Consider the following 20151-nt stretch of genomic DNA (forward strand, 5'->3'; position numbering starts at 1 on the left):
CTTCATTTTACAGTCCTCTTACCTCATATCTATCCCATAAGTGTAGAGGTGGTACCATGAACAGGGTAGGATCACGGACAGATTTGCTGTTGTCTTCATGGATTGGAGTCATCCAATGTGCTGGTACTACATTGTATTTACCTGGAAACAGACACCACTTCATTTTACAGCCCTGTTACTACTACATACAGATTACTGCCAAAATAAAGGAAATACTTGAATAAATGAGGGATACAAAGTGTATTGAAAGCAGGTGCTTTCACACAGGTGTGGTTTAGGAATGAATTAAGCAATTAACATCCACTTACCCATTACCCAAAATTCCCAGTTACCCATTATTTTGGCTACATGGCAAGATGATGAGATCTCATTGACTTTGAAAGAGGTGTCTCAAATGAGCATGGAGGTTTAAAGGGTGTGTGTGTGTGTGTATGTGTGTGTGTGTGTGTGTGTGTGTGTTTTTGTCAGGGTTATTATAGTAAACTAAAACTAAACTAAAAACTAAAATTGTAAAAACAATTTACTAAAAATAAAAACTATTATCTTTGACTTCAAAACTAACTCAAAGTAATAAAAAAAAGGATAAATGATGTTCAGTTTTTGTATTTTATTTTAAACTTTTGGGCAAAAATCAAATGGGATTTAAAAAAAAAAAATTATTGGGTTTTCGAACTTCTGATTCTTGCAGGCAAATGCTGCCAATAGATGGCAGTGTTTCGCCAGAGAAGAAAAGCGAAGAAGACTTATTTTTTATTAAACCTTTATTTAACTAGGCAAGTCAGTTAAGAACAAATTCTTATTTACAATGACAGCCTACCCCGGCCAAACCCTAACCCAGACGACGCTGGGCCATTTATTTGGTATAAAACAAGACCAATTGAACAGAACATCAAATTATGGCTTAATAAGACACACATCATATAGCACTTAGTTATTCAACATCAATATGTTCCAAAGGTATTGAAATGATGGTGGTTTGATTGATGATGTTGACATCATGAGTGAGTTGTATGCTAGGCCCGATCTCCAGCCCAATGAGACTCCCAATCACGGCCGGTTGTGATACAGACTGGAATCGAACCAGGGTCTGTAGTGACACTTCTAGCACTGAGAAGCAGTGCCTTAGACTGCTGCGCCACTCAGGAGATGATTACTGTTCCTCCGCCAAAAATCTGTCCCCACGAGATAAGCAGACCTTTTTGCATGGAGATCTATGAGAGAGTTTGAATTTACATGAGGGTTATTTGATCAAATAGAGTAATGTTTAGGTTGTTACAAATGTACTGATATAAGTGGAAGCACGTGGCATTCTGCAACTTTGAAAAAAACAACTTAGTTGTGCCTGTTGTTCACACGCTTAGTTGTCCTCTCATTGGCTAGAATGGTCCCACCTGATCTCGTCTCCACCCGCCTGCCTTCCATCTTTGAGGACATGTATTTTCATTGTTAGAGCGGTTACATGAACATCTTGTCAATATCTGTATAATAGATAATGTTTGCTATCACTAGCTAATGACAGGAAAGAAATCCGTGGCAGAGATAGCGAGACACCGCCACATTTTTTTTATGATCGGAGAGGGGCCACTCTGGTCTGCTTAGGGGGCTGCCCTATAGCGAAACATCTCACTGGCTATTTTGTTCTGGTCGCGGCGAGGGCAATAAGCAGACCAGAGTGCCCTGCCTCGAGCAGAAAAATGTGTATCGCTCTGGGGCAATAAGCAGACAGTGGTTGCGTTCCCCTGCTCAGATATTGCATGCATCAACCAATGGTTGCGTGCCACGTCATCAACTGTGTCATCAACTGACAGATTTCAATAACATATAGTGTGGTTAGCTGATTTGTAATATACCTACCCAGGCATTGTAAGATCTGTCAGGCATCAGAAATGTCTAAGCTCTGGAACGAGGCCTAAAATGTATTTATAATTTAAACCTAACCAAAACTATGACCACCACCTTATTATTGCCTCCTAGTGGCATGAAGTGACATGCCCCCCAACAAACAAACTATAGACTTACAACACATACAGTTGAAGTCGGAAGTTTTCATACACTTAGGTTGGAGTCATTAAAACTCGTTTTTCAACCACTCCACAAATTTCTTGTTAACAAACTATAGTTTTGGCAAGTCGGTTAGGACATCTACTTTGTGCATGATACAAGTCATTTTTCCAACTATTGTTTACAGACAGATTATTTCACTTATAATTCACTGTATCACAATTCCAGTGGGTCAGAAGTTTACATATACTTAGTTGACTGTGCCTTTAACAGCTTGTAAAATTCCAGAAAATTATGTCATGGCTTAAAAAGCTTCTGATAGGCTAATTGACATAATTTGAGTCAATTGGAGGTGTGCCTGTGGATGTATTTCAAGGCCTACCTTCAAACTCAGTGCCTCTTTGCTTGACATCATGGGAAAATCAAAAGAAATCAGCCAAGACCTCATTAAAAAAATTGTAGACCTCCACAAGTCTGGTTCATCCTTGGGAGCAATTTCCAAATGCCTGAAGGTACCACCTTCATCTGTACAAACAATAGTATGCAAGTACAAACACCATGGGACCACGCAGCCGTCATATCGCTCAGGAAGGAGAGGCATTCTATCTCCTAGAGATGAATGTACTTTGGTGCGAAAAGTGCAAATCAATCCCAGAACACCAGCAAAGGACCTTGTGAAGATGCTGGAGGAAACAGGTACAAAAGTATCTATATCCACAGTAACACAAGTCCTATATCGACATGACCTGAAAGGCCGCTCACCAAGGAAGAAGCCACTGCTCCAAAACCGCCATAAAAAAGCCAGACTACGGTTTGCAACTGCACATGGGGACAAAGATCGTACTTTTTGGAGAAATGTCCTCTGGTCTGATGAAACAAAAATTGAACTGTTTGGCCATAATGACCATCATTATGTTTGGAGGAAAAAGGGGGAGGCTTGCAAGCCAAAGAACACCATCCCAACCGTGAAGCACGGGGGTGGCAGCATCATGTTGTGGGGGTGCTTTGCTGCAGGAGAGCCTGGTGCACTTCACAAAATAGATGGCTTCATGAGGATGGAAAATTATGTGGATATATTGAAGCAACATCTCACGACATCAGTCAGGAAGTTAAAGCTTGGTCGCGAATGTGTCTTCCAAATGGACAATGACCCCAAGCATACTTCCAAAGTTGTGGCAAAATGGCTTAAAGACAACAAAGTCAAGGTATTGGAGTGGTCATCACAAAGCCCTGACCTCAATCCTATAGAAAATTTGTGGGCAGAACTGAAAAAGCGTGTGCGATCAAGGAGGCCTACAAACCTGACTCAGTTCCACCAGCTCTGTGAGGAGGAATGGGACAAAATTCACCCAACTCACCCAAAATTCACCCAAATGTTTGACCCAAGTTAAACAATTGAATGGCAATGCTACCATATACTAATTGAGTGTATGTACATTTCTGACCCACTGGGAATGTGATGAAAGAAATAAAAGATGAAAAAATCATTCTCTCTACTATTATTCTCACATTTCACATTTTTAAAATAAAGTGGTGATCTTAACTGACCTAAGACAGGAATTTTTTACTAGGATTAAATGTCAGAAATTGTGAAATACTGATTTAAATGTATTTGGCCAAGGTGTATGTAAACTTCTGACTTCAACTCGAATTGGCTCCTAGCCCCCATGAATAGGGTACTATCCTTTCTGTCCCTAACAATTAAACTAAAACTAAATAATAGAAAAATGAAATAGAAATGTTTTTATCAAACTGGAACTAAATAAAAATGTGTTAATCAAATGTGAGAACTAACTGAAACTAAACTTAATTTCAAATAAAATCTAAAAACGAAAAGAAATTAAAACTAATATAAAATCAATCTTTATGGTATTTTTTACGTAAAATTGTGATAATATTCAAACCGGACAATAGCGTATTCATTCAAGGAGAAAACGAAGGAACAGCGTGCTCGCGTGACCGCGCATATCCAATCCCTTTGTTGCCAGGCAGTCCACTCAGAAACTGAGCTCCTATTATCTGCCCAGTGACAGGAGAATGCTCAAACCACTTTCTGAAGGCTTTAGACAGCCAATGGAAGCCTTAGGAAGTGCAACGTAACCCCATGGATACTGTAGTTTCGAAAGGGACTAGAAAGAAGAACTACAATTCTCAGATCCTCCACTTCCTGGTTGACTTTTTCTCAGGTTTTTGCCTTCCATATGAGTTCTGTTATACTCACAGACACCATTCAAACAGTTTTAGAAACGTCAGAGTGTTTTCTATCCAAATCTACTAATACTATGCATATTCTATTTTCTGGGCCAGAGTAGTAACCTGTTCAAATTGGGTACGTTTTTCATCCGGCCGTGAAAATACTGCCCCCTAGCCCAGACAGGTTAAATCTTTTGTCTTGCCCATCCAGGCTGCATCACATCCGGCCGTGATTGAGAGTCCCATAGGGTAGTGCACAACTGGTCCAGTGTTGGCCGGGGTAGGCTGTCATTGTAAATAAGAATTTGTTCTTAACTGACCTGCCTAGTTAAATAAAGGTTAAATAAATACAAATAAATCAAAATATTCACCCTCTGAATGTCACTTATACACAATCCATGTCTCAAAAAATAATTTATTTCACCTGTCTCCTCCCGTTCATCTACACTGATTGAAGTGGATTTAACAAGTGATCAATAAGGGATCATAGCTTTCACCTGGATTCACCTGGTCAGTCTATGTCATGGAAAGAGTAGGTGTTCTTCATGTTTTGTTTACTCAGTGTATATGTCAGGTTTGCTCAAGGAAGCAGGAGGGGTGAAATCAAGCGCAGGAGACACAAATCCGTGAACACATGTTTAATTGGTATTCACTTAGTCCAAAACTAGGTAGGGCAGGGCGCATTAAACAAAAGCCCAAAATACCAGCCCACACACAATGCAGGGACGCAGCCCACAATAAACTCTTAGAAAACCACAGGCAGAGGGAAACACCTGTTCCTCAGACGAGAAGCATCCTGACATAAAACAATCACGCACAAACAACAAGCCTACGTAGCACGACTAAATACCCCCCCACCCCCCACTAAACAACTAATACAAAACAGGTGCATGCCTAACCTAGACCTAACCAACAGAAAGTGAAACAGAGGATCGGTGGCAGGTAGTAGGCCGGCGACAACGACTGCCGAGCGCCACCCGGGCGAGGAGGGGCGCCACCTTCCGTCGATGTCGTGACAGTATATGGTATTAGCAATGGCTTCATCTTACATCCCTCTTACCTCCTACCTACCCTGTAAGTGTGAAGGTGGTATCTTGTAAAAACAGGGTACGATCACAAAGAAATGTACTCTTGTCTACATTGGATGGAGTCGTCCAATGCCGTGGTACCTCACAAGTAACTACGTTGTATATGCTGAAACAGACACCACTTCATTTTACAGCCCTGTTACTACGAACGTACATGCTAACTAAAGGTAAAGTACACAGAAACAACGGGAGAGAATATCAACACAAGAGGAGGACTTGAAGGTATTGATTTAGTAATTACGTGCAAATAAATGATAAATGACCATGTAAGTAATTGGTGTTTCTTACGGAATTACCCTCTTTACCCTCTCTTTCGCTATCCACACAGGTGCTTTGAGTTTCTTTTGTCTCCTCTCTTTTTCTGAATCACCATACCTCATAACACATAAATAACATGGTGAAGATCTGCTGTATGAAGCCCAGCTGAGCTGCGGTGTATGTTGTTTGACTTAAGTTAGAGAGATGTAAAGACCAGAGGGGTGTACTACGATTGACGCTAGATGTACTGAGGGTTTTCTAAAGCTAGCCAGCTTCAGTTACTGTAGCTTCCCATTCCAGCTCATGCTTCATCCATACTACGATGGTGGATATTGCTCTAATTTTGAACACACACAAGTATTTGCTTAATGAAATATTTAATCCGTAATCTTCGTCAAATGAAGGGCATGATGATGCAATCGTTGCGAGAGCGAGGGAATCTGATTTCATTGGTCCTCTTATATTTCTACCTCTGGATTTATGGGGTGTTACCAGAACACAGAAACCCCATATCCTTCACCCTAGCACTGACTTCATTCTATCTGTCTCTGTCTGTTAACTCGAGAGTTTTGGTTAATGTCTCAGTCACTAGGGGCCATGCAGTTTCCTGGGCCCAGTCCCGAGTCCTAGACTAAAAAGCACTTTCAATGAACATTCTCCATTGAACATGAATCTTAGTGCAGGAATAGGTGCGATCTGGGTCTGGGAAACAATCTCTAGATGATCTCATGACAACCGGCACCTCCTGATTATGGAAGCAGCGCCTTGCACAAAGGTCCTGTTTCTCCTCTTATAAAACTGATTTTATGTCTCCACTGTTTTCTTGTGGAAGATGAAGACTTTTGATTAGATGGCTAAGCTCAATAACAGTATAACTGCGGAACTCCCCCATGCAGGCATCCATGTACTCACAGAAGAGGCCTATAGATCACTAGATACAGCGGAAGTCTCTCTCACCGTTGGCCCGGCAGGGTGCCAGAAACATACCTTGCTAGCTGCCTGGAAGGTGAAAGAATGTTCTAGAGAATTTGACAATCTGGCGAAAAGTAGCACAGCGCCAGTTTAGAAAGCAACAACGGCAGGGTGGAATTGTGCGGAGTGTGAAAACATGCTCTTTCTCACTCGCTTTCTCACGCTCACTTCCTCTCTCACACAATCTCTCCCTATCCTGATCTTGCATTCTCTCTCACATTCTCTATCTCACTCTCTTTCTCACCCCTCTCTTCCCCCTCCATCTCTCTCTGTGATGTATTTTTATTAAAGTGAGAGAGCGGTTGGGTTGACATTGCTCAGAGGGAGCCGGCGAGGCTAAATGTTTGAGGGACGCAACATGAACCACCTGTTTTACACACAAACAACTACTTACTTATCCTAACTCTGGCCTGGAATGTATGCAGCAATATTGCATGTGACTCTCTTATGTGTGTATGTGTGAGCATGCATGTGTACATGTACACTGAGTATACCAAACATTAGGAACACGTTCCTAATATTAAGTATCACCCCCTTTTGCCCTCAGAACAGCTTCAATTCGTCGGGTCATGGACATTTCTACAAGGTGTCAAAATTGTTCCGAAGGAATGCTGGCCGATGTGGACCAATGCTTCCTACAGTTGTCACTGGATGTCCTTTGGGTGGTGGACCATTCGTCATAGACACAGGAAACTGTTGAGCGTGAAAAATCCAGCAGTTCTTGACACAAACTGGTGCACCTGGCACCTACTACCATACCCCGTTCAAAGGCACTTAAATATTTTGTCTTGCCCATTCACCTTCTGGATGGCACACATACAAAATCCATGTCTCAATTGTCTCACGGCTTAAAAATCCTTCTTTAACCTGTTCATTCACCTGGATTCACCTGGTCAGTCTATGTCATGGAAAGAGCAGGTGTTCTTAATGTTTTGTATACTCAGTATATATGTCTGTTTGGGCATGTGTCGTGTCTTTGGCTATGCCGGATTAAGTGATATGACATGCTAACCTATAAAATTCTTTCTCTGTAATTAATATTACCTGATTAAGCTAATCATGTAAATGTAATTAACTAGAAAGTCGGGGCACCACGGAAGAACGTTTATAGAGCCGTTATCTTCCGAATAAACTCTTAAAATACTTAGTCATATTTTACATCGATAGCAGTCAATATTAACCCTTATCTTATTTTCAGTCTCATAATGAAAGTGGTAAATTCTTGGCTATCTTCATGAACCCTGGCTAACAAGTTGAATCAGCAATAGAAAATTGGGTTTAATTATTTATTTACTAAATACCTAAACTAATCACACAGAATTACATATACACAGAATACAAATGATGTCATACAGAAAATGTCCTGGTGGACGGAACCTGTATGATGGCTGGTTACACAAAGGAAAGGGGGTTGGGCTTGAATGAAAGAGCGGGAAGACTTAGGAACGAAGAAACAGCAGCTATGCTAACGTAAATACATTATCTTATGCATTACTAAATTACCGCCCATTTGGAAAAGGAAAATGCAATAAATATTTACTCTGAGCTGCGCTTCGGTAGGTTGGTCGTAGATGCTGGCCGGGTTGGCCAACAGATCTTCCTGTCCTCGGAAGAATGTCAATGGTGGTAAAGTGGATACGTGGTGGTATCTTCGTCTGGTTGTTAGACTGGATCAGTCGTCCGTCCTTTCCTAGCCCACGTCTACAGCTCAAAGTTCATACCATTCGCCACCAAAGCTCACGCTGAGGTTGGCTTAGTTCTGTACTTGACGTGTGTCCTTCTAACGTAGAGGCTGCAGACCTCACGTACTGGAACATGTGGTTATCTTTTCGTCAAAGGCTTATATAGTGGAGAGGGGGAAGGATGTGTTTCATCGTTTATAACCCCTGTCTCTTCACAGGGGTGGGCCACTGATCAAGCAGGGCACTTTCCTTATGAAAACCCAATTCTCTCATTTGGAAGCTAAAATTACATTTAATCTCCTAACAAACAATTTCAATATCAAACATTTCAATTGCATAACAATTCCATGTTACTCTGATAACTAGAGGGTGTATACTTTCTCAGGTACAGTTTATGTCGTCCTGTCATCAGTCATAATGTCTCAGATGACAACCGAACTGACATCCATACTCATTACGTTCCCAAGCATATTTCCAACTGGTTTTATTACCAAAATATGGTTCCTTTTCCCCATTTGTTTGATGTTCCCAGACTCTCTATATTTAACACAGGCTATTCAAGTCCTTCAGTAGGGTCAGAAAGAGAGGGGAAGGGAGAAAGGTATTCATGGGGGGGTCATAAACCTTACCCACAGGCCAACGTCATGACACATGCATGCGTGTGTGTGTGTGCGTGTATGCTTTCATGTGCATGTGTGTGTGGAGGCAGAGCAACAGGGATGAGGGGTAGAATTGGGTTGAGAGGCTCTGGTAATTGTTAAACCAAATAATCCTGGAATGATCGGCTAGTTCCCCCTCTTAGAGGGGAGCTGATGCCCATGCCACATTTCACAGAGAGTGCCAAATTCTTTATCCCGTACAGAACTTCAAGTTGCTGTTCTATATGGTGGCATGGGGTGACTGTGTGGAGTGGAAAGTTCTCAAATGTCAGACGCCCTAATTGAGGTTAAGCTGAAACTGTATACCATAATCCAGGTATGAAACTACAGCCTGGTTGCATATGCTGATTGGTACACACTGCAATCTCAGCTTCAGGTTTTAATGAACAAGAAACGTAAACTAACGCTTCAACGGAACTGCATTAGTGTGTGGTGAGCTAAAGAACACACAGTGTGTGACACACACACACGCGCGCGCACACACACACACACACACATTCCATGAATACACATACATAGATCTGAAAGATTCATATGAAGCATAACAGCATGACTTACAGTCTAACAGTCAAGTCTAGTTCCTTAGGGCACTGTACATTCTCCAGTCATGGAACTCCAATTAGTGCCTGTTTGGTACCATATCTCTCTAGAACACTGTTAGGTCAGCAGAGCACTGGCGGGGGTTTGGTACCATATCTCTCTAGAACACTGTTAGGTCAGCGGAGCACTAGCGGGGGTTTGGTACCATATCTCTCTAGAACACTGTTAGGTCAGCGGAGCACTAGCGGTGGTTTGGTACCATATCTCTCTAGAACACTGTTAGGTCAGCGGAGCACTAGCGGGGGTTTGGTACCATATCTCTCTAGAACACTGTCAGATCAGCGGAGCACTAGCGGGGGGTTTGGTACCATATCTCTCTAGAACACTGTCAGGTCAGCGGAGCACTAGTGGTGGTTTGGTACCATATCTCTCTAGAACACTGTCAGGTCAGCAGGGGGTTTGGTACCATATCTCTCTAGAACACTGTCAGGTCAGCAGAGCACTAGCGGGGGTTTGGTGCCATATCTCTCTAGAACACTGTCAGGTCAGCAGAGCACTAGCGGGGGTTTGGTACCATATCTCTCTAGAACACTGTCAGGTCAGCAGGGGGTTTGGTACCATATCTCTCTAGAACACTGTCAGGTCAGCAGAGCACTAGCGGGGGTTTGGTGCCATATCTCTCTAGAACACTGTCAGGTCAGCAGAGCACTAGCGGGGGTTTGGTACCATATCTCTCTAGAACACTGTTAGGTCAGCAGAGCACTAGCGGGGGGATGGTACCATATCTCTCTAGAACACTGTTAGGTCATCAGAGCACTAGCGGGGGTTTGGTACCATATCTCTCTAGAACACTGTCAGGTCAGCAGAGCACTAGCGGGGGTTTGGTACCATATCTCTCTAGAACACTGTCAGGTCAGCAGAGCACTATCGGTGGTGCTTCACTACATGTTATTATTGGGCCGCTGTGTGTTTGTTTGGTTATTCAAGGTGTTATTTCTGGACTCTGGCTGCCTTTGTTAGCCATCTTTCCAGAGCTACCCATAGCTACAGTGAGTGTCTGCAATGAGAATGCACAAAGACTGCTTTATTGAAGAGATAGGATAAAACACGTTTGGCTATGCTAGTGATACTATCGGGGAATGCCAACCAAATCAGATATAGTTACACGCCGACGTGGTGCCAGAGAAGAAGAAGAAATAAATCCGACAATGAGAGATTTCTCAAAGTTTCTGCCAGTTTCCGGGCAGGCGTCCAGACATAGATACGCACACCCACCCACACACACACTGGCCTCCCTACCTCTGTTCTGGTGATTGTCTTCGTTGGTTTCCAGGGGATGTTTCTCCTGGCCAACTCTCCATGGCTCTTGTGGATCTCCAAGAATTCTCTGGTCGAGCGCGCTCTCTCTCTCTCTCTCTCTCTGTGTGTTAAAGCAATGAATTCAGAGAGCCCTATCAATCCCCTGTGTGTGCTCTGTTCTCCCAACTCTTTCCCCAATTTACACTCAATCACTCAGAGAGAAATATATATCTTTTTTATTATCCGTGGAAGGTTGCTTTGGTGATGTTAATGTTTATATGGAGGAGAGCTAGAAGAGTCACATCCCAATGGCTCTGTCGTGTGCAGTTGAGCAGGACCGTTTTGCCACTAATTTAGCTCTTCGATTTCCTTCCAACCTGGGATAGGTGAAAGGTCCAGAGAGAGTGGAGGAAGTCATGAAGGGGACCATCAGTCAGTCATACATTATGGCTGCGTTTACACATGCAACCCAATTCTGATCTTGTTGCCACTAATTGGCCTTTTGACCAATCACATCAGATTTTTGCCAATAAGGGCTGCCTGTGTAAACGTAGCTTATGTGACCTGTCATTATGTTATCAAGAGAGAAAGGAGTACAGGGGATAGACTACAGTGTAGCGTAGCCACTTGGTAAAAATCTCTTCTCTTTTTTTGTTGTCTTCTCCACCCCCCCACCCCCCCCCCCCCCTCATTCTCTCCCTCTCTCTGTGTCATGTATCTGGATGGAAGTTGTTAAGACTGGAATAACTTTCCTTTCATTGTATCGTGTGCCTGGTGAATCTAGACCCACTCATGCACCACTAATAGTTATTCTTCCTGGCACAGAACGTTGCGTTCCTGGTATTCAACTCCGTTCTTGACTCATTCAAAGGCAGGCTTCTCTGTTATGACTACTGGGATACATTTGTTTTAACACCCAACCTCAGCTAAAGTAAAGCCCCAACCTAAACCTGTTCCATGAATGGCCTTCTCTGCTGCAGACCTCTGGTTTTTGGTCATGCTGAAATCTAGTTGAGGGTTGGAAGTGGAATGTATGTACGGGTGGTTTGTGGAGGGGATTGGGGAGAGGACATCTGTTTTGCTTGTGTTAGAGACACAGCCAGAGTCAAGACAGGATACACATGATCAGTGGATAGAAGGCTTTGATCAGAGGCATAATACAGAGCTGAGCACAGCTCTGAGCAACAAAAAAATATATAAGAAAAAAACAACAACGAATATACCTTGATTAGATAAGCTTGTAATATCTTTCACCGAGTTGTGGCTGAGCGACGACATGAATGACATACAGCTGGCAGGTTACACACAGTAGCGGCAGGATAGAACAGCAGCCTCTGGTAAGACAAGGGGTGGCGGTCTATGTATGTTTGTAAACAACAGTTAGTGCACGATATCTAAGGAAGTTTCGAGGTTTTGCTCGCCTGAGGTAGAGTATCTCATGATAAGCTGTAGACCACACTATTTACCAAGAGAGTTTTCATCTATATTCTTCGTAGCTATCTATTTACCATCACAAACCGTTGCTGGCACTAAGACCGCACTCAATGAGCTGTATACGGCCATACGCAAACAGGAAAATGCTCATCCAGAGGCGTCGCTCCTAGTGGCCTGGGACTTTAATGCAGGGAAACTTAAATCTGTTTTACCTCATTTCTACCAGCATGTTAAATGTGCAACCAGAGGGAAGAAAGCTCTAGACCACCTTTACTCCACACACAGAGACGCATACAAAGCTCTCCCTCGACCTCCATTTGGCAAATCTTAGCATAATTCTATCCGCCTGATTCCTGCTTACAGGCAAAACTAAAGCAGGAAGCACCAGTGACTCGGTCAATAGAAAAGTGGTCAGCTGAAGCAGATGCTAAGCTATAGGACTGTTTTGCTAACACAGACTGGAATATGTTCCGGGATTCCTCCGCTGGGATTGAGGAGTACACCACATCAGTCACTGGCTTCATCAACAAGTGCATCGATGACGTCGTCCCCACAGTGACTGTACGTACATACCCCAACCAGAAGCCGTGGATTACAGGCAACATCCACACTGAGCTAAAGGGTAGGTTGCCGCTTTCAAGGAGTGGGACTCTAACCCAGAAGCTTATAAAAAATCCCGCTATGCCCTTAGACGAACCATCAAACAGACAAAGCGTCAATACAGGACTAAGATCATTCTACACCCGTTCCGACGCTCGTCGGATGTGGCAGGGCTTGCAAACTGTTACAGACGACTAAGGACTATTACAGACTACACAACCGCAAGCTGCCCAGTGAAACAAGCCTACCAGATTAGCTAAATTACTTCTATGCTCGCTTCGAGGCAAGTAACACTGAAACATGCATGAGAGAATCAGCTCCGGACGACTGTGTGATCACGCTCTCCATAGCCAATGTGAGTAAGACCTTTAAACAGGTCAACATTCACAAGGCCACAGAGCCAGATGGATTACCAAGACGTGTACTCCCGAGCATGCGCTGACCAACTGGCAAGTGTCTTCACTGACATGTTCAACCTCTCCCTGTCTGAGTCTGTAATACCAACGTGGTTCAAGTAGACCACAATAGTCCCTGTGCACAAGAACACTAACATAACCTGCCTAAATGACTACAGACCATAGAACTCACATCTGTAGCCATGAAGTGCTTTGAAAGGCTGGTCATGGCTCACATCAACACCATTATCCCAGAAATCCTAGTCCCACTCCAATTTGTGTACCGTCCCAACAGATCCACAGATGATGCAATCTTTATTGCACTCCACACTGCCCTTTCCCACCTAGACAAAAGGAACACCTATTTGAGAATGCTATTCATTGACTACAGCTCAGCGTTCAACATTGTAGTGCCCTCAACGCTCATCACTAAGCTAAGGACCCTGGGACTAAACACCTCCCTCTGCAACTGGATCCTGGACTTCCTGACGGGCCGCCTCCAGGTGGTAAGGGTAACAACACATCCGCCACGCTGATCCTCAACACTGGGGCCCCTCAGGGGTGCGTGCTCAGCCCCCTTCTGTACTCCCTGTTCACTCATGACTGCATGGTCAGTTACGACTCCAACACTATCATTATGTTTGCCGATTACACAGTGGTAGGCCTGAACACCGACAACGATGAGACAGCCTATAGGGATTAGGTCAAAGACCTGGCCGTGTGGTGCCAGGATAACAACCTCTCCCTCAACGTGATCAAAACAATGGAGATGATTGTGGACTACAGGAAAAGAAAGACCGAGTACGCCCCCATTCTCATCAATGGGGCTGTAGTGGAGGAGGTTGAGAGCTTTAAGTTCCTTGGTGTCCACATCACCAACAAACTATCATGGTCCAAACACACCAAGACAGTCGTCAAGAGGGCACGACAAAGCCCATTCCCCCTCTGGAGATTGCAAATATTTGGCTTGGGTCCTCAGATCCTCAAAAGGTTCTACAGCTGCACCATCGAGACTGGTTCCTGACTGGTTGCGTCACTGCCTGGTATGGCAACTGCTCGGCCTCCGACCGCAAGGCACTTCAGAGGGTAGTGAGTACGGCCCAGTACATCACTGGGGCCAAGCTTCCTGCCATCCAGGACCTCTATACCAGGTGGTGTCAGAGGAAGGCCCTAAATATTGTCAAAGACTCCAGCCACCCTAGTCATAGACTTTTCTCTCTGCTACCGCACCGGAGCACCAAGTCTAGGTCCAAAAGGCTTCTTAACAGCTTCTACCCCCAAGCCATAAGACTCCTGAACAGCTAATCAAATGGCTACCCAGACTATTTGCCTTGTCCCCCCTTTTATTCTGCTGCTACTCTCGTTTATTATCTAGGCATAGTCACTTCAACTCTACCTACATGTACATATTACCTCAATTACTAACCTGTGTCCCCGCACATTGACTCTGTACCGGGACCCCCTGTGTCTAGCCTCACTACTGTTATTTTACTGCTGCCATTTCATTATTTGTTACTTTTATTTCTTATTTTTTCTTAACACTTACATTTCTTAAAACTGCGTTGTTGGTTAAGGGCTTGTAAGTAAGCAAATAAGATTTGATTTGATTAACCCGGAGTCAATACATGTTAGGAACACATTTGGCAGCGATGACAGCTGTGCCTCTTCTTGGGTAAGTCTCTAAGAACTTTGCAAGCCTTGCCATAGATTTTCAAGCAGTGACAGATGCGGCCACCACTACTCAGTGACGTGTTGGAACATAAGGCTTTGTATTGAGGCCAAAAAGTTTATTCCTTTGCCGTGCTTTTTTGCAGTATTACTTTCGTGCCTTGTTGCATACAGGATGCATGTTTTGGAATATTCGGTATATTTGTATTCTTCTTTTCACTCTCTCATTTAGGTCATTACAATGTTGTCGATCCATCCTCAGTTTTCTCCCATCACAGCCATTGAACTCCGTAGCTGTTTTAAAATCCCCTATGTCCTCAGGGTGACATCTCTGAGCAGTTTCATTCCAGTCCTGCAGCTCAGTTCAGGACTGGAATGTATCATCAAACTATATCTTTGATGTGTCTGGGTGGTTTAATACGTCATCCACAGCATAATTATTAACTTGACAATGCTCAAATAGATATTCAATGTCTGATTTGTTATTGTTACCCATCTACCAATATCTGCCCTTTTTTATGAGGCTTTCGAAAAGCTCCCAGGTCTTTGTAATTGAATCTGTGCTTGAAATTCAATGCTTGACTAAGGGACTTTACAGATGCTATATGTATTGGGGACAGAGGAAGGGGTAGTCATTCAAAAATGTCAACCCCTATTATTTCACACAGAGTGCATGTAAATTATTATTTGATTTGTTAAGACACATTTTACTCCTGAACTTATTAAAGATTGCCTAATCAAAGGGGGTGAATACTTATGCAACAACTCTATTTTAGTTATTTATTTTTTAAATGTACTATAATTGTTATTAATTTGTAAAAATGTGTTGATTTTATTTTGTGTAGATCAATGACAAAAAAATCACAATTAAATCTATTTCAAAACCCCTTTGTAATGCAACAAAATGTGAAGAAATCCAAGGGTGTGAATACTTCTGATACCCACTGTATATCCATAAGAACAGTACAGTGTGATATCCTAACATGCAGAAAGACAGTGATGGGTTAGACAGACAGACATACAGGCAGACAGTGATGGGTTAGACAGACGGACAAAGCACAGTCAGTGTCAAGTGACTCAGCTGGGTTTGATGTTGTTGACTCAAGAGGCCTCTCTCTCTCTTGGCCCAGACTCACGGACTACATACTAAAGTGAACCAGATGATGGAGATTTGGGTGTGTGTGTGTGTGTGTGTGTGCACACGTCCGTGCGTGTGTGTATGTGTACGTGTGAGTGTGTTTGTGTGTGTGATATTCTACCTGCTTGTACCATCCCAGGCTTCACTCCAAACCTCTATCCCTGTAGACGGTATTACTGCTAACGCCAACCAACTGTGATGTAGACTGACAGACTGACTGACTATTCTCTTCTCTGTAAAGAAGATACCTACATACCTTGTGGAGTAAAACAGCTTTGACTTGAGTTGTGTTGTATGTACTTTGATTGACTAATTGATAAAAAATAATACATACTGTATAAACAGTACATACATTTTAAACATGTGACAGCACAATAAAATCAGATAGGTCTTCCCTGTGGCTCAGTTGGTAGAGCATGGTGTTTGCAATGCCAGCATGGTGTGTGCAACACCAGGGTTGTGGGTTCGATTCACACGGGGGGCCAGTACAAAAAAAAAATGCATGAAATGAAATGTATGCATTCACTACTGTAAGTCGCTCTGGATAAGAGCGTCTGCTAAGCGACTAAAATGTAATACTTATTTCCATTTAATTTATTTAACTAGGCAGGTCAGTTAAGAACACATTCTTATTTACAAAGACAGCCTACCCCAACACTGGGACAATTGTGCACCGTCCTATGGGACTCCTAATCACGGCCGGTTGTGATACAGCCTGGAAGCGAACCAGGGTCTGTAGTGACACCTGCCTTATGGTCAGATTCCGAGCAGTTGCCATACCAGGCGGTGATGCAACCGGTCAGGATATTCTCAATGGTTCAGCTGTACAACTTTTTGAAGATCTGGGGACCCATGCCAAATCTTTTCAGTCTCCTGAGGGGGAAATGTTTTGTTGTTCCCTCTTCACGACTGTCTTGGTGGGTTTGTACCATGATAGTTTGTTGGTAAGGTGGACACCAAGGAAATTGAAACTCTCAACCCGCTCCACTACAGCCCGTCAATGTTAATGGGGCCTGTTCGGCCCACCTTTTCCTGTAGTTCACGATCAGCTCCTTTGTCTTGCTCACATTGAGGGAGAGGTTGTTGTCCTGGCACCACACTGCCAGTTCTCTGACCTCCACCCTATAGGCTGTCTCATCGTTGTCAGTGATCAGGCCTACCACTGTTGTATCATCAGCAAACTTAATGATGGTGTTGGAGTCGTGTTTGGCCATGCAGTCGTGGGTGAACAGGTAGTACAGGATGGGAATAAGTACACATCCCTGAGGGGCCCCAGTGTTGAGGATCAGCGTGGCAGACGAGTTGTTGCCTACCCTTACCACCTGGGGGTGGCCTGTCAGGAAGTCCAGGATCCAGTTGCAGAGGGAGGTATTTAGACCCAGGGTCCTTAGCTTAGTGATGAGCTTCGTGGGCACTATGGTGTTGAACACTGAGCTGTAGTTAGTGAACAGCATTCTCACATAGGTGTTCCTTTTGTCTAGGTGGGAAAGGGCAGTGTGGAGTGCGATTGAGATTGCATCATCTGTGGATCTGTTGGGGCGGTATGCGAATTGGAGTGGGCCTAGGGTATCCGGGAGGATGCTGTTGATGTGAGCCATGACCATCGTAGTACGGATGAAGCCTGAGCTGGAATGTGAAGCTAACTGAAACTGGCTAGCTTTAGAAAAGCCTGAGTAGATCTAGCTTACTTCATAGTATACCCCTCCGGTTAGATCATGATGATGTCAAATTGAATTAGCTCATTTGTTGTTATCGTCATTCAGTCTTCAGCATGTTCATTCAGTCTTATCTAACTACATGTGGAATGTTCTGTAATGCCACAGAAATGTAATCTTGTATCAACATTTATAAGATTATTGTCTCTGAACATTTCACAACATTTTAAAAACGTTTTGAGAAAATGTTCTGATCCACAATATATTGTTGCAACAATAGGACAAAGCTTGTGCATGGGCCTGCATCAGGACTCTTGTTAAAGAGATACCTACTCTCAGTGATGATCTCAATTTATTATCTGTCATCTACTATCAACCTGTATGAGGTGATGCATGAAAAAATGAAATAATTGATCATTTATCTCTTTTTTCTTTAGGCGATATCTCAGGCTAGCCCGGGTGGCGATGTGGGTGAGACTCTGGAGGACCTCCAGCAGCAGAACCAGCTCCAGAGCCTGGCATCATCCAACCCATCCTCCCAGAGACCCCGACGCCGTGGCTGGTCCCAGGGGGTTCTGCCCAAACCAGAACCAGAGGAGGATCCAGAACCCTTCATCCTGGACCTCAGGAACTTCCCTGAGCTGGCCAACGCAGACCTGGGATCTCACAACCCTAATATACAGGTAGGTTTACACAACCCTAATGAATAAGTAGGTTTACACAACCCTAATGTACAGGTAGGTTTGTACAGGTAGCCTAGCGGTTAGAGTGTTGGGCCTGTAATCAAAATGTTGCTGGTTCAACTCCCTGAGCTGACTAGGTAAAAAATCTGCTGATGTGCCCTTCAACAAGCCACTTAACCCTAATTGCTCCTGTAAGTCTCTTTGGAAAAGAGTGTCTGCTAAATGGTGTGAAGGTTTACACAACCCTAATTTACAGGTAGGAGAGGACACATAATTAAATATTACACTATGTATTATATAGTACACTAGATGACCAAATGTATGTGGACACCTGCTCGTCAAACATCTCTTTTTAAAATCATGGACATTTATATGAAGTTGGTCCCCCCTTTGCTGCTATAACAGCCTCCACTCTTCTGGGATGGCCTTCCACTAGATGTTTGAACATTGCTTTGGGGACTTGCTTCCATTCAGCCACAAGAGCATTAGTGAGGTTGGGCACTGATGTTGGGCGATTAGGCCTGACTCACAGTCGGTGTTCCAATTCATCCCAAAGGTGTTTGATGGGCTTGAGGTCAGGGCTCTGTGCAGGCCAGTCAAGTTCTTCCACACCGATCTCAACAAACCATTTCAGTATGGACCTTGCTTTGTGCACAGTGGCATTGTCATGCTGAAAGCAGAAAGGGCCTTCCCCAAACTGTTGCCAAAACGTTGGAGGCATAGAATCGTCTAGAATGTCATTGCATGCTGTGGCGTTAAGATTTCCCTTCACAGGAACTAAGGGGCCTAGCCCAAACCATGAAAAACATCCCCAGACAATTATTTCTCCTCCACCAAACTCCTCCGGAGTCCAATGGCGGCGAGCTATATAACACTCCAGCCAACGCTTGGCATTGCGCATGGTGATCTTAGGCTTGTGTGCGGCTGCTCGGCCATGGAAACCCATTTCATGAAGCTCCTAATGAACTGTTATTGTGCTGATGTTGCTTCCAGAGGCTGATTGGAACTCGGTAGTGAGTGTTGCAACCGAGGACAGATGATTTTTACACGCTACGCGCTTCAGCCCTCGGCGGTCCTGTTCTGTGAGCTTGTGTGGCCTACCGCATCGCGGCTGAGCTGTTGGTTCTCCTAGATGATTCCACATCGCAATAGCAGCACTTACCGTTGACCGGGGCAGCTCTAGCAGGGCAGAATTTTTATGAACTGACATGTTGGAAAGGTGGCATCCTATGACGGTGCCACATTGAGTCACTGAGCTCTTCAGTAAGGCCATTCTACTGCCAATGTTTGTCTATGGAGATTCATTGACTGTGTGCTCAATTTTATACACTCAATTTGTCAACAATGGGTGTGGCTTAATAGCCGAATCTACTATGTTGAAGGGGTGTCCACATACTTTTGTATATATAGTGTATCTCTGGAGCTCTTCTGTTTAGTACATCAGAATATATCACATATATATCATGGTTGTATGGGCTAGGTAGAGTTTCCAGTATTGGCATTTTTGGCCTTTACCTCCCTTATCTCATCCTCATTTGCTCACATTGTATATAGACTTATTTTTCTACTGTATTATTGACTGTATGTTTGTTTTACTCCATGTGTAACTCTGTGTTGTTGTATGTTGTCGAACTGCTTTGCTTTATCTTGGCCAGGTCGCAATTGTAAATGAGAACTTGTTCTCAACTTGCCTACCTGGTTAAATAAAGGTGAAAAATTGCTTACATCCATCCAACGATCCTTTCAGATCTACTAGTAGTGTTTTCAGATCTACTGTTAGTGTAGAGTGAAGAATTTAAGAAAAGGAAGCTATTGAAGAGCATTGGGATGACGTCTGTATCTTTATATTCATGATAAATTGGAAGGAAACTTATTGTAATAATGTT

The 20151-nt window shown here is 43.5% G+C and overlaps 1 protein-coding gene across 1 annotated transcript in view; it reads left to right on the forward strand.

The window, feature by feature from the left end:
* ism2a (isthmin 2a) overlaps positions 1–20151 on the forward strand; it is a 52051-nt gene that overhangs the window by 8293 nt on the left and 23607 nt on the right. The window contains exon 2 of the mRNA XM_014196118.2: positions 18020–18265. Coding sequence (XP_014051593.1) covers positions 18020–18265 — 246 coding nt within the window. The remainder of the gene's footprint in view (positions 1–18019; positions 18266–20151) is intronic.

This window comes from Salmo salar, chromosome ssa01 (genome assembly GCF_905237065.1).
Source record: "Salmo salar chromosome ssa01, Ssal_v3.1, whole genome shotgun sequence".
Classification (NCBI taxonomy): Eukaryota; Metazoa; Chordata; class Actinopteri; order Salmoniformes; family Salmonidae; genus Salmo; species Salmo salar.